The following is a 15230-nucleotide window of genomic DNA, read 5'->3' as shown; positions in this document are numbered from 1 at the left end:
ATCTTTATATATCCCATTTTGGTCTTTTTGAACTTTTATCTGAGTTTTGGTATTTTTGACCTTGTTTGACATAAAAGTTCAAGAAAAAGTTCCCATAAATGCAAACAAAGAGGAACAGTTCTAATAATTTAATAGATTTAAGAATTTGAAATCACATAAAAAAGAAAGCGCAGTAGTAGCTGCTCTAAACCATTTAGTGAGCTCGAATAAAGATATGGCAGCAAAAATTGTGTATAATATGTAAGTGAATGTTTCTTTTGAATTGAGTTCGGTACCAACAATATTTCTATTAGACTAAACAGTTACAGTGATTTTGAATAAATTGATTCTAAGGATGAATCAATTTTTATCGAAAGAGCTTTAAGCTCTTTTTTAAATGCAATTTTTCCTGTCGGTAGTGATTTGAAGAAGGACAGATAAAATCATAACATTATTGTAGGTGTATGGAAAATCATCTATTTATATTATGTAGGAATTTCACAGCTCTGATCGGCTACACTGATATGAAGCCTGATATCAAGTACAGGGCAAGAATTGGAACAGCTGATTTCGATTTCTTGATTTTCGAAGTAAAACAACCCAGATCGATTGCCGAAGATGGTTTGTTCAAGGTATCTATTGAGCTACAACTCATGCTCAATCGTATGGTCAAAAAAAAATATACCACAGCCTGTTGTCTACGGAGTTGTTATAAAAGGTATGGCTATAAATGGTATATTGCTGAAGGGAGAAGGATTTACTAACAGTTTAAAATAGGTTTCACGTGTGATGTATACAGAATGGAATTGGTTGCTCCTTTAGTTTATCTGTTTACTAAGATACAGACACTCTATATTCCAAGAAGTGTGTACGACTTTCATGTGTTACTAGGGGCCATCCCTGCACTGCTGCAATTAGAGCAGCTTGTAGTTAACGAAGTATCAAAGGCCAGAAGAGACATTAATTCTGATGAAAATGATAAGCTGGGCTGTGTAAGATCACCTTTGACTCTCCTTAGAAAATTTTAAACTTGAAATATGTATATTTTATAATATTTTCTTACAAAATTTGGTGACCATACACCACCACCATTTTTAAATAAAGAGTGCACAAAAACATTCGAGGGTAAAGTAAAGCTAGGAAATATTGGTTTATTTGGAAATTGAAAGACGAATGAAAACATTTTTCACAATCACAGAGGTGAGAAATTGTTGGAATTTAGTAATGTTAAAAAAAAAACGCATGTATAAAACTATGATATACACAAATAAAAACAAAAGAAAAGAAAAGAAAAGAAAGAAAGACATGCTTCGATCTTTTAGAATTGAGTTCCTAGGAATACGATTTTGTCCAAGGAAAAATATACGTAATGTTAAGGACTTTTCTTAGCATTGAGAAGAAAAAATAAAAATTCGAAGCAATGCTAAGAACGTTCTTAGAAATAAAAACAATTTCAGTGCAATTCTTAGCATTTTGAATTCTATTGTTGAATATTATTTACAAGATAAACAACGAGGTAGACGACGAGGTAAACTGCATTTGAATGGAAAATCGTAACCCAAAATTAAAATATGTGGTTGTAAAAGAATGTATGCGATGGCTGGTGGCTCAAGCGTCAGCTGTCATACACCCAGAAAAATAATAAAAATAATATAAAAATATTCAAATACAAAAGTAAATCCTTACTCTCTATTTTTTTTTTTGCCGAATAATAACTACATCAAATCTACCATCCCACTGTCAACCGATAAACATCACGAAAACTTAGAGGTCCAATGCCAATAAAGTTTAATTGCTACTCAGTCCTCAATCGAGCTCCGTCAACGTCAATGCTTACAAGTTGGATAATCAACCCACTCCAGCTCCAATCACTAAGGCATCTCAAACTAATCAGCCTATCTCAACATTACAGTGGGTGAAGCCAGTTTAAGTATGGTCTACGGATCTAAGTTGCTTATTGATTGGGCATAATGAATTGCGACAAATTTTCATAAAAGATGCAACAATTTTCTTTTTCCATAAAACGATCACCTTTTTCTAGATAGACTGTAGACTGTAGCCTGAAGCGAAATTTTGGTAATTGGTAAAAACGAACTTTGGAAATCACAACTATGAAGATTGAACTGGTGCAGAAGCGAAACAAAAATTGAGCTTGCGTGAAAACGAAAATTCGGCTGAGATCAAAACGAATTTTGTTTTTAGATTTTACGAAAATTGGGAGTACACTTTTCTTTTTTGTTTTCTTTCCTTTTTTTTTTTTTCAAAAACCAACAAAAAAATGGGCCAAGAGCAAAAAAACTCATTTGAAAAGAAGCTTCAGTGTGCAAAAGAATCCCTTCTTAAATCCTTTTATTTAGTTCAACTTTATTGGCAATTGGCAGTAGACATAATTAATCAGCTTTGGATATAGTAAATTATATGGCATAATTTATTATTAATAGCTTTAAACTAATAACATCTATTTTATTATGCAAGTGATGAATTTAGATTAGGCGTTTACGTGTTTAGTATTTTGTCTTTTATTCCTATTTTCTTGTTCTTACTCTTTGCTAGCTTAATGATATTACTTGGAACAGTTTTGGCAAGCTTTATTTGGACTCTTTTCGTATTTACAGGACTTACAATTGGGCTTGTGTTGGTAGTACCTGTTTTATGCGGGTTTGCCATTATTTCTAGTCTAGTTATTATATCCAATTATGCTTACCATGTACTTGTTAAAAAGAAAATAATTACAAAAATGACATAATAGTCGTGTATCATTTGTATTTTTTATATAAATCTTTTGTATAATACATAGTTTTGACGTGTTTATATTCTGTGCATAAAATGGAAATTTAATTTTATTTTAAAGTAACGTATCACATATATTGCGTTTTCTAAATAAATGAGAACAAAATTTTGCAAAAATGAGAAAATGTTGAAAAAAGTGAAGTTCCTTTTATCAAGATAATACCTACAAAATGGAACTGAGTATTTTAATCTATTTTTAACAGTCTATACAAAGTAACTTGCGAACAAGCTTTTCATTGTTTGAGAAGTCCGAATTATTACTGTCATCATAAAAGGGCCCTTATTTTAACACGTTGCTTTACCTTTGATCAGATTAAGAAAAGATGAATATGAAGGAAGATAGGCATATACGCGGCCTCTCTTCTAAACTGTTTCTTCCACTGCTCAAAGTTTATGAATAGGAGTGTTCTCTACAATAATATAGTAGCCTTTTAACTCATTCCTGTTAAGAACATCTATTCTAACGTGAGTTCCGCAATATTATCTATTATATCAAATTTACTATTAGATAGAAACGGGCTAAAATTGAAAGCGTCTTTATCTGGTAGATCGACTCATATATATTTTTTTTTTAATCTATTTATTTATATTTACATATAAAGGCCTATTTTTCTAATCAGATGAAGAAGAGAGTACTTAATTATTTTAGTAGTATTCTTCTTTTATTTTAAATTTTTATTCTTTAAAATCTTACTTTGCATACGATACACTTAACAATACAATTGACCAAGTTATTCAATAAATATTCTATTTTTCTTTTTGCAACTATTTTCGCTATCTGCCTTATTTTATTGCTTACATTGTTAATTATACTATCAGTATTTTGCTTCCAGTTATAAAAATAGGTTTTTCTCAGAGGAACATGTATAACCCTTGATTATAATTAGCTTTTAAGATGATAGTTTTAATCCCTCTGTTCTTTGAGATCTCTATTTAGTAGACCCACCTACTTTAAACTAGCTTCTTGTGTGACTAATATAAAGCTTGAAGCCAGTGTCATCTCTAAAAAATACAGCTCCTTTCAAAGTCTATGATATTGTCATGATTAAAATTGGAGAGTTTTTGTTTTTTCCTTTTATATATAAGTCTCTCATCAGGATTACGATATATAGTAAGCCTTTCTAGTTTTTTCAACCTTAAGACGCGTTGCTATTAGGCATAGTGATAAAATTGTGTCTTACTAATTGAAACATTACTGATGCGAGAAACAGTATAGATACTCCCAGAAATGTGTGTTGATCTTAATGATTTGAAATAGTTTATTTGCTTTTATTTTCCTGTATATGGTGTATAGTTGTTGTTGTTTCTCGTTTTCAAGTGACAAACACACACAAAAAGACATCATACAAGTTGTTTTGAAATTCCCCATTAATTATTAGAGGGGTTAATTTAGAGATTTGAAGTTTAGATAGCATTAGTAGGTTATCAAGTTCTTTTATTGTACCATATTTTATATATCGGTATATATTTTTATATCAGTCTATACAGAAAGTGAAATATATCTTGCTGTGCTTATTCTGTCAATAACTAACCTTACTGAATTCAAATGTAGTTTGATGAATGTTAGTATTTTGAAGAGTTTTTAATACTGATATTAATTGATAATATACAGTGCAATTAATGCATTGGACAAAATACTAAAAAAAAAAAAAAGATGCAATTAATGAAGTAGAGTGAAGTAGACTACAGGCCGAAGAATAAATTTGTTGGTTGCTGACAAAAGTAGTGATGTTAAGTTATGCTCCATTGAGTTCAAAAAAATTAAATAAATCGGAACACAACTTGATGAATTATAAACAAAGTAAGAATATTAGAGTCAACGCATGCATTTTCAACTATAATCACCTCATACCTGGTAACAGCATTTTGATTTTACTGGTAGAAGAGCATATATATATCTGAGATATTTAAGTTTGATGTTAACTACATTGCTCATAAAGTTGGCGAGCTTATAATGCCTAAATCACTTTGATGATTTTAACTGTTTCTTCCATAATTTGCGCTGCATAACAAAGATAAATTTTAAACCAGGAGACAAAAGATGAGGGATATCTGTTACAGCCTTCAGCTAGTGTAACATGTTTGAATAATTGAACAAAGAAGTTGAACCTCTATCAAATGTCATTAATACAGTAGAAATGTTCGTTCCCATTATAAAATAATATACAGTTTAAAATGTGTCTACTCCTTTAACCGAACATATTTTTTTTCTCGCAGAATACAAGATAGTTCAATTTTTAAAGTACGACGACAACCGAATTCTCATTTATTTAGAAAATACAATACACACCCCAGTTATGGGCGACTGTGTTGCTAATAATCTGCCAATTTGACAAGTCTTTAATAACAGGGCCTTTTTTTTTTCTTATTTTTTTAATCGTTGTTATTTTTATAAATTACAAAATGGCTGCTAAGAATCTCCCAAAAGTTTTTTTTGACATTGCTGTCAATGGTAAACCCTCAGGTCGTATGACATTCAAGGTACAAAAGCGTTTTTATTTTTATTTTTATTTTATTATTTTATTTAAAGTATTATTTATTTTAGCTCTTTGCTGATACAGTTCCTAAAACTGCAGAAAACTTTCGAGCCCTTTGTACAGGTGAAAAGGGTGTAGGCCAATTTGGAAAGCCCTTACACTACAAGAATAGTTTCTTGTAAGTTTATATTATGTGTTGCTTAATTGATATATGCATATTGACTTTATTATTTATTAGCCATCGTATTATTCCCGGATTTATGGCTCAAGGTGGAGGTAATATAAAAAAAAAAAATGAAAAGAAAAACTCGATTTTTTTTATACATACAATGTATTTATCTTTATAGATTTCACTTTTGGTGATGGTCGTGGTGGAGAATCCATTTATGGCGCAAAATTCAATGAGTAAAATAAACTTGATTAAAAAAAAAAAAAAAAAAAATATGAAGGAAGAGCAATTGCTAATACTGACTTTGCATAGTGAAAACTTTACTTTAAAGCATACCGCTAAAGGTGTTTTATCTATGGCTAATGCTGGTCCTGTAAGTATTCTTTAACTTACAATGCTATTTATACTAAGCTTATTTTTTTTTTATATACATTCATACATGTTTAGAACACAAATGGATCTCAATTTTTCATTACATTTGACAAGACTCCTTGGTTAGATGGTAATCATACAGTCTTTGGACAAATTGTTGAAGGTAATGATGTATTGGATCTTTTGGAAAAATACGGTACTCAAAGTGGTAGACCTACTGCAAAGATCGAAATTATTGATTCTGGAGAAATCAAGAACTAAATCTCTAAATTTTATTATTATTATTATTATTGTTTCCTAATAAAAATTATTGTGATGTTGGCTATTGAATATACTAGGTGTACTTGCATTGAGAGTTTTAAAAACTGAATATTTATCAGTTGGATTAACTAATATTACATAAAAATAAATAAATAAATAAAGATTTATTTTTTTGTGTATATCTGTCTTTTTTATACCTTCTGTTGAAGAATGATACGATGTCGTTGTTTGAAATGAATTCTGTGAAGTAATTGTTGGTTGCATGTTGGTATTGTTAGGCCTTGCAGCAGCAGCAGCACCACCAAAGGGATTATCTGGTGTAGCATTGGCCCAATTTCGTCCTTGCTGTAGTGATATAGGTTGAGGTACAATAGGCGAAGGTAATACAGACTGTAAAGGTACAGTTCTAGGTGATGCATTTTGATATTGCATATTAAATGAATTTGAGGGAGGTAGACTAGTACCAAAATGATTTCCTGTTATCATATTAGTATTAGTATGAATAGCTTTTTGCTGTAATGGACTAGGTGAGCTTGTCATGTTATTATTTAATGGTACAAAATGATTATTGCTATTTGTGGGTGGAGGAGGTACTGGACGATTTTGACTAGTAGCAAGAACAGGACTAGTTCCCCATTTTGCGAGTAACTGGGGATCAACTCTATTCTGTTGAGGTATTTGAGATACAGGTCTTTGACGAGGGGGTGTTTGGGGAGGCAAAGGAGGAGCAGATGGTACTGCTGCTGTCATTGCTACTCCTGGTATTCTTGTTATTGAGGGAGAGGCTGTTGCTATCATAGAAGATACTCTATTATTATTATTATTATTATTATTCCAACCTGAAGTTTGTTCGGTTGTTCGAGGTGCCCATGCATCGTCTTCAAAAGTAGGTTTATTCATCAAAGTTGGAGTTATATTCCTCGACTGCTGCAGAATGGGTGGTGTTGTGGTTGATTGTACAGGTTGTAGTGGTTCCATTTTAAACTGCTGAGGTGTTAATACGGTTGGATTTACATCACGAGGAGCTGAATGAAGAGGTGTAGGTCTACCAGTACCACGTCTATGTAAACCAACATGATGCTGCTCTTCTTGTTCTTGTAATTGTCTCGCTAATTTTTCATCCTGTTCTATTTGCCATTGTACATCATGCTCATCCTCATCTTTTATATCATCGATATAACTTACAGGACCAAATGTTACCTTTTTCTTTATTTTAGGTCTAGAAATTGTCTCATCTTCTGATGGAGGATCCGCATGCTCTGTTTCTATAAATCTTTGAATACGTTGAACATGACGTTCGGACATGCCCAACATCTTCATCTTTCTGTGTGTAAGGTGATCAATATCATCCTTTGTCAATTTATTAGCCTCAAAAGTTCCCGCATATTCTGTACATGCCTTTTGAGGTAAATTGGCTTGTTTAAAGAAATTAAACCAGCTAAATTGTTGCTTTTTCAAGTGTGCTAAAGGTGTATGATCGTCTACTAATTTAGTACCTGTCTCCTTCTCAATGAAACGTAAGTCCTCAAGACACATTTTTTCAATTGGAACATCGATCTTTACGCCATTTGTTTTAAAAAGTCGAATTTTACCATTAGCACATAAAAGGAATTGTGCATCCACTTTAAAGGCTCCTGTACGATCAGTCCAAGTACGTACTTTTGAAGGATCAAGCTCTAAAAGGGAAAAAGAAATACTTAATTAAACTTAATTCTCTTGAGGAAAAAAAAAAAAAAAGTAGGGCTGTATTTAGGCTTACTAATTGAATCAACATATTGTGTAGAGGACTGATCTAAATATCAATCATAATGGAGGGTGTTTAGAAGATAGTTTTTCTAATATTATATAAAACTTACATTGTACGGTAGAAGAAGGAGAAGAAGAAGAAGGAACAGGAATTTGATTACGTCCTAAGAATATAAATTCAATTAGAAGCAAAATCAAATTTAGCAACGGTATATAAACGAACCTAATGAAGGAGAAGCTGAAAACTTGTTCTTTTATAACAAAAAAGAGAGAAATTAGGAACATAAATGCATATAAGACTTTAAGGTAAACTTACAAATGTTTGCTGTTTCTTCTTTTCTTCTCTCTGCTTTAATTCTTCTTGCTGTTTCCTTTTTTCTTCTAATTCTCTTTGTCTTGCTTCTTCTTGTATTTTTCTTCTTCTTTCTACTTCTTCCTGTCTTAATCTTTCCTTCTCTTTTTGCTCTCTTTGTCGTTTCAACTCTTCTAGTCTTTTTTGTCTTTCATGTTCTTCTTTTAATTGTTTCTCATGCTCTTCCTGCTCTTTTCGTCGCCTTTCAAGCTCTATACGTTGTTTTTCTTTTTCTTTTGCTTCAGCTTCAATTTTGGCTGCTAACTCGTTTTTCCTTTTCTCTTCCTGTTCATCTTCAAATCTTATATAAACAGCTGGTACAATACCATGTGTACCATCCTTATGCTCAACTGTCCACCAGTCCTTATTTTCCTGATTTGTTACAATCACATGCTCACCTTCCTCAAGATAGGTCTCCTCATCTCCTTCTGGCTTAAAAGCATATAACGCTATAGCCCATTTACCTTTATTTTTTGTTCTATTTTTATTGTCTAAAGCGATATTTGGCTGAGATGGTATACGTTGCTCAGTTGATAATGTATTGTTTTTAATAAATTCAACATAGTTGCTAGGTACTAAGCCAATTTGTCCATTTGAAGCCTCTACTAGAAACCAATCAGGGTCATCTTTTTCATATAATGCAAATGTGTCATTTTCCTTAAAGTCCAGTTCTTCTAATGATCGAGATTGATAATCGTAAAGTGCTTTTAATGAGTCAATAGGCTTTGCCTATGACAACAAATAAGTATGAACTTGAAATAATAAACTTTTATACCCTCCTATACATGTATATGTATTTGTATTTGTATTTATATACATTTATATGCATACCTTTTCAATGTAATTGGAAGGCACAAGCCCAATTGGCCCAATGTCTGATGGTACTTTAAGTTGGGCTTTATACCAATTTGGATCTTCTTTATCTAGAATATATAAAGTATCATTTTCCTGGAATGAAATTTCTTGATCATGTTGGGATTGGTAGTCATAAAGTGCAGTACAGATATCAATGTACTTCATGATTGTTTATGAAATAGAAGTGAAAAGTTACTGTATTTGGCAGAATTCGGCATGTAATAATAGTCGGAAATTTAATTATTAAATTGGCAAACATCATGTATTTGTTGCTTCTATTTTTTGTTATTATGGGGGGGAGGGAAGGAGAATTTTTTTTTCTCTCATTACACTTTATAGTCCCAGAATAAATAAAGGTTTATATACAAAAATGAAAGAGATAATCCTTGCACTGAGGACATTGATATCATGAAAGAAATTTCGGTTAAAACTAGTTATCCAAACATAATTATGAAAACGCTCATTAAAAAAAAATTATTGAATTGAAATCTTTTATAAAGACAACAAATCAAAAGGAAGAGATTTTAACATGTTAAGAAACAATTTGTTTGATGAATTTTATTTATAGCGTCAATGATTTTTCTATAAACAACAACAGAAAAAAAAGCGCAAATAGAATACGAATTTAGCATTAATAAAAATATCGAATAAACATGCATGAAAAGAATGACTTGAAGCTAGATGTCCTTTTTATTATAAAACTAAAGTAATAAAATAGAATCAAGTAATTTAATAGTTTGATCATTATTTAAACAATGGCAGTAAGTTTGTTTGGAATAGTTGCAATCTAGTTCAAATTTACAAATGAGTAAAACATGTTAAATCTAACGTTAATCGATAAATGTAAATCATAAAGTGGAATATTTAATCTAGTGAGTTTAGTCAGAAGTTTAATATGCATATATATATATATAAAAGCTATTAATACTATTACTATTATTAAGTTGTTGTTCTTTAAGAAGAATACATATTAGTAACAGCAATTATAACATTATACTCTATATCATACCTTTTCCTAAGGTGGGGTGAATATAGTATAATGCAAAGTACAAAATATATATGATACAATCTTTTCATAATATATAAAAAACTTTCACATTCAGTATTCATTAAATTCTCTTTAAAGATGGTGAGCATAAAAAAAAAGATTCTTGATGACTGAACAATGTATTTAAAAAAAAATACTATCATTTATGCTAGCTTATTCTTGTCAGGTAACATCAAAATATAACTAGTAACTAAATCATCTTAAAAAACAATGATTACATAATTCAAGTTAATATATACTGACTGTTTGCATTTTTTTTTTTTGTCAAATAACTTCATCTGTTATTGGCCTAAAAAATTGAAAACCAGCTGCCACCAATAACAATAACTACTTATCTTCATCATCTTTCACATAAACCACCAAGTATATTTCGCAGTAATATTATATTCTTCATTTGTATTTTTATTTTATTTTTTGTACACTATTTTATAGATTGTTAATTCATGGTTTCGATTTATAAAGCTATTCGAAATAATGATCTTGAACTTGTAAATTATTTTATCGATTTGGCAACTGGTGATCGCAGTCATCGTGTCAGCAATCTGTCCAAACAACAAATTCAATGGATACAACAGCAATATCTGAAAAATACTAAATACTTTGACCTTAATAAGCGTTCTGTAAAAGGGAGAACCCCTCTACACTGTGCTGTTGCTTGGAATCGAACAGAAATTGTTAAAGCTTTAGTTTGCTGTCAACAAGTTGACATTAATTTGCGTGATCGTGAAAATGGTTGGACCGCTTTGCATAGGTAAAGATAGGAAGAAGAAAAGAAAAACCTAAACAATTTTGTTAACGAATTGATGCATGTATGATTTAGATCTCTATATATAGGAAATGTAGAAATTGCAAGAATGCTATTGAAAAGAGATGACATTGATCTTACCATTAGAGTGAGTTACAGATAATGTAAATTAAATAGAAAGTTATTAATTATAATATCTTAGGATTGGGAAGGTTTAACTGCATTTGAAGTGTACGAAATGACTGTGCCACATACATTTCCTAAACAACAAATCATATCAAAAGAGGAATTATCAACAACAATAACAGATCATAGTATAAAACCAAAATATATTAGAAAAGGAGGAACAGATTTATACAGTTGGGGTCATAATACGAATTACGTCTTAGGTCATCCAGATTCTGAAAATAGAACAAAGCCTGAACGAGTGAAACTTCAATTAGAATCACAAAAATCGCCTATTTTTATGAAGAGACCTGATTATTTGATCGAGACTGTCATCATGTCAAAATATCATATGGCTATCTTAACAAGCGATTCTGTAGATAATCTGTTAATATGTGGATTTGGTAGAGGTGGTAGGTTGGGGACAGGCAAAGAAGTAGATACTCAATTTACACCTATTGCTCTTCAATGGCCTGAGCGTATTATATCAGCTGCTCTCGGACGTGATCATACAGTTGCAGTAACAGAAAATGGAAATGTAATTACATTTGGAAGTAACCGTTATGGACAATTAGGTAATGAATTGAGTTGTGCCTTTTATCATAGATATTGACAAACCCTCCCTTCTCCCTCCCTCCCACACCTTTTCTTCATGTCTAATATTTAGGGTATGAAATGGATAATCAAGAGCAACTTGTACCGCGAAAAATTCAAGCACAAAGTTTGAAAAAACAACCTATCTTTGGAGCAGCTGCCTCAAGAATACATTCTGTAGTTTATACAAAAAATGATATCTTCACATTTGGTTATAATCAAGGGCAATTAGGTTATCATCAGCCTGGTGATGATCAATATCAAACAATACCTAGAAAAATCAGCATGACAACGGAAATTGTACAAGTTGTTGCTAATGTAAGTTTATATCTATAGAGTTTAATTTCTTTTTTCTTTTTTCCCCCTATAACAATTTGTATATTAATATATAGGATAATGTAACTGCTGTTCTAAACAAATCACATGAAATTATTTTATTTTGTAATTATACCCAACAACGACTCTTGTAAATAGTTTTATTATTATTATTATTATTATTATTTTCTATATTTTTTTCTCTAGGATATTATTTTCTTTTTAACGTTTTCTTTTTCCTCTAGTTTACCAGTCAATCGATTTCCAAATAATATTAACGTTCATCGCTCTGAAATAACCTATCCAGTAAAGCTCTTAGGAAGCAGTACGGAACATCTTGGTGCCCTAACAAACACAGGAGATATCTTTATCTGGAGCTGCAAATTACCCCAGACTCGTAATAATATTGAAACTAAAAAAACAAATACAGTTATTATCTCAACACCAAAACGAATATGGACACGAACTAAGTCTCATTTAGCTGCTGTTGATGCTAGTATAGGTCAACACAATGAAGTTATCTTGTGTACTATCTCTGGACATGTCTTTGTAGGTCATACTGAGCCTACTGGATATAAATTCTCACAAATACCTCAGTTACAACGTTGCATTCAGGTATGTGCAAACTCAAGTGGTGCATTTGCTGCTATACGTTCAGAATATGTGATAACAGCTATACCTGAAGTAACAGCTTCGACCCTTAAGTATGAATTGTCTACGTCTTTACCTCATGTAAGAGCTTCCAGTACTTTATTAGATAACTTCAAAGAAACAAGGATAGCAATAGATTCAGCAAAGAAACAAATATTTACTTCTTCAGAAGACGTTGAAGAGCAAGAAATTTTGATCCAGAAAAAATATAATGAGCAATGGTTTGCTACAGTTCATGAAGCATGGCAACAGATTGAAACCGTATCTAAAAAGGACCCAACATTGGATGTTATTTTCGATGTTAGCGGCAAGCATATTTATTGTCATAGTTCTATTTTACGTTATCGTAGTAGGATATTTAATCAATTAGCTTGTTGTGTAGATAAGCAAATTGAGGGTTCCATGAAAATAAAAGTGGAAAAGAGGGCTATAGACAATCGACTGACCATTATTATACATCATTGTCAGTTGGCTTCTATCTTGCTATTACTTGACTATATTTACACAGACACCTATCAGCATCCTATGAAAGCCTTTTTGAAATGCCCGTATTATCTCTTGATAATCTTCAGATGATCACACCAACAACAGCAACTCTAAAGGCGATTCAAAAGGATTTGATTACATTAGCAAGCATATTCGATATGCCACATTTAGAATCCTCTGCACAATCCTCATTTAACCACAAGCCTGTACCATCTCTCAAACTACATTTAGAACAGTTAATGGAAGCTAAAGGAGATATTGCTTTAGAATCTAAAGAAGGTGATCATCTAAAATGTCATCAAGTTATTTTGCGGCAACGATGTCCATTCTTTAACAATATGCTTCGACCCGAATCTGTTTGGATATTGGACCGACTTAAGAATGACAAAGAAAGTGTCACAATTAACTTGGATCATATCTCTACAGAGGTGTTGGAGACGATTATTCGATATATTTATTTGGATGGTGATGGTTTATTTGATAATATTGAAAGAGACAAAGAGGAGCTGATGATGTCATTTTTACTTACTTTACTTTGTGAGGCCGATGCATTATTGTTAGATAGACTCAAACTGATTACTGAAAATGCACTTGTTCGTTTTATTAAGCTTCGATCAGCATCGACAATTTTGGAGTATGCTGATATTTATTATGCTGAATCATTAAAAAAGGCTTGTTTACAGTTTATAACGATGAATCTACCTGCATTCTTAGGCTCCAAGTGGGTTTTATTTATTTATTTTTTCTAGGATTTGCCCATTTTAACTTTTTTTTTATATATTTATGGGGAATAACAGTATGTTGGATAATTTATCTGTGCAACTTATTCGTGATGTAGAAAATTATGTTCGCAATTGTCAGTTACAAGCCATGCCGACTATATCTCGAATAAGTGATTTTAATACATTATATGATGGTGTTAACGTTGAAGAAGATTTAGAATTTTCAAGCTCCCTTTATGCTTTATCAAGAGGTGACGGTAGTGCCACAACTTATGATGAAATATTAATCACCTTTTATCCTGAAAAGTCAGCTAATAAAAAGGAAACAGAATCAGTAGAGCATTTGCAGAAAAAACCATTATCACTAAAATTAGATCATAATGTTAGTAAAGGTTTACATGTGAGAACTACAGAAAACAAGTTACAACCACCACGACGTTTATCTGTTGGATGGTTAAAAGATACAAATTTAGAGTAAGTATTTTTATGGATACTATATATTCATATTTCTTTCTTAACATATAAATATATATATATATAGGCAAACATCAAAACCTTCACTACGAGAAATTATTGAAACAGAAAATCGACCTACTACTATGGGATCAACAAATAAAGTTCAAAAGGTATACTTGTATTAATTATTTGGTTTTCTTTTTTCTCTTCTAATTCATTTTCATATAGTCGTCGTCTATTATCCCAAAAAAGATTTCACAAAAGGAGCGTAAAAGATTGGCATATCAGCAGGAACTTGCTACGACTTCAGAGCCCTCATCATCTAAACTAGTTTGGGGCAAAGTACCTACAGTGGAAACTAAACCTATGACTAAGATTATGGCAGAGACGAGTTTAAAAAAGAATCCAACTGACCATAAAGGGAAAAAGATGTAAGTTATACATTCATTTCTATTATACAATACTTATTCGATATAACTTTTTGTTGCTGTTAATGGAATTAATAATAGATATATACAAGAAGATCTTTTGGATGAAATTCATGAAATAAGTCGTGATCCTGATGAGTCAAAAACCAATTCTATTTTATTTAATCCTATAGAGAGTCTCGGTTCTACCTTTCAGCTTACACCCATCCGTCGATATACTACATCTGCTGCTAATAAAAATGAATTGACTCATAAAAAATCATTCCAAACAATTCAAAAGCAACAAGAATTAGAAGATAGTTGGTTAAAAGGTGGACATCCTAAAAAGAATATTCTTCAGATTCAAAAAGAAGAACAAGCGTTGGCAAGTATTGAGCAATATTATATTCAGACATTGGATGTCATGAGTGGTGAATGGTATGAAATACAGAGAGTTTCCAGTAAAAAACAGTAAATTACTGTAATTGTATAAAATAAAAAAGTAGATATCCTTTTTATACTATAAATGCATTGATATATATATATATATAAATATATATGTGTGTGTATATGTATACATGTTTATATAACTCACAAATAAACTTGGGAGGGAAGTTTGTGTGTGTGTGTGTGTGTAATA

General features: G+C 31.3%; 5 protein-coding genes across 5 annotated transcripts; 4 read left to right on the top strand and 1 right to left on the bottom strand.

Annotated features, from left to right (window-relative positions):
- Positions 1–214: 214 nt before the first annotated feature.
- On the top strand, positions 215–1056 carry BX663DRAFT_546617 (uncharacterized protein; the record flags this gene model as incomplete). Its single annotated transcript, XM_051530969.1, has 3 exons — positions 215–240; positions 473–697; positions 779–1056. 3 exons carry the CDS (start codon positions 215–217, stop codon positions 1005–1007), a joined length of 480 nt encoding a protein of 159 aa, XP_051378258.1. The 3' UTR covers positions 1008–1056.
- Positions 1057–2240: 1184 nt separating this feature from the next.
- Positions 2241–2841, top strand: BX663DRAFT_546616 (uncharacterized protein). The gene is made up of 2 exons (XM_051530968.1): positions 2241–2388; positions 2455–2841. The coding sequence occupies exons 1-2, from the start codon at positions 2258–2260 to the stop codon at positions 2723–2725; spliced, it is 402 nt and encodes a 133-aa protein (XP_051378257.1). The 5' UTR covers positions 2241–2257; the 3' UTR covers positions 2726–2841.
- A 2185-nt stretch (positions 2842–5026) lies between these two features.
- Positions 5027–6118, top strand: BX663DRAFT_525755 (peptidyl-prolyl cis-trans isomerase cyp5). The gene is made up of 6 exons (XM_051529815.1): positions 5027–5250; positions 5315–5424; positions 5485–5522; positions 5594–5651; positions 5728–5788; positions 5863–6118. Exons 1-6 carry the CDS (start codon positions 5173–5175, stop codon positions 6046–6048), a joined length of 531 nt encoding a protein of 176 aa, XP_051378256.1. The 5' UTR covers positions 5027–5172; the 3' UTR covers positions 6049–6118.
- BX663DRAFT_556069 (uncharacterized protein) lies at positions 6085–9166 on the bottom strand (the record flags this gene model as incomplete). Its single annotated transcript, XM_051531686.1, has 7 exons — positions 6085–6176; positions 6246–7724; positions 7808–7840; positions 7905–7958; positions 8018–8045; positions 8111–8875; positions 8978–9166. The coding sequence occupies 7 exons, from the start codon at positions 9164–9166 to the stop codon at positions 6085–6087; spliced, it is 2640 nt and encodes an 879-aa protein (XP_051378255.1).
- A 1134-nt stretch (positions 9167–10300) lies between these two features.
- On the top strand, positions 10301–15215 carry BX663DRAFT_538623 (uncharacterized protein). Its single transcript, XM_051530692.1, has 11 exons — positions 10301–10800; positions 10870–10942; positions 10997–11534; positions 11627–11871; positions 11946–12019; positions 12114–13067; positions 13154–13726; positions 13803–14201; positions 14269–14353; positions 14412–14614; positions 14693–15215. The coding sequence occupies exons 1-11, from the start codon at positions 10493–10495 to the stop codon at positions 15063–15065; spliced, it is 3825 nt and encodes a 1274-aa protein (XP_051378254.1). The 5' UTR covers positions 10301–10492; the 3' UTR covers positions 15066–15215.
- Positions 15216–15230: the final 15 nt, after the last annotated feature.

Source organism: Cokeromyces recurvatus (genome assembly GCF_025118155.1).
Source record: "Cokeromyces recurvatus strain NRRL 2243 chromosome Unknown BX663scaffold_43, whole genome shotgun sequence".
In the NCBI taxonomy this organism is placed as follows: domain Eukaryota; kingdom Fungi; phylum Mucoromycota; class Mucoromycetes; order Mucorales; family Mucoraceae; genus Cokeromyces; species Cokeromyces recurvatus.
The sequence above is the reverse complement of the archived record's forward strand: the minus strand, read 5'-3'. Positions and strand labels throughout refer to the sequence as shown.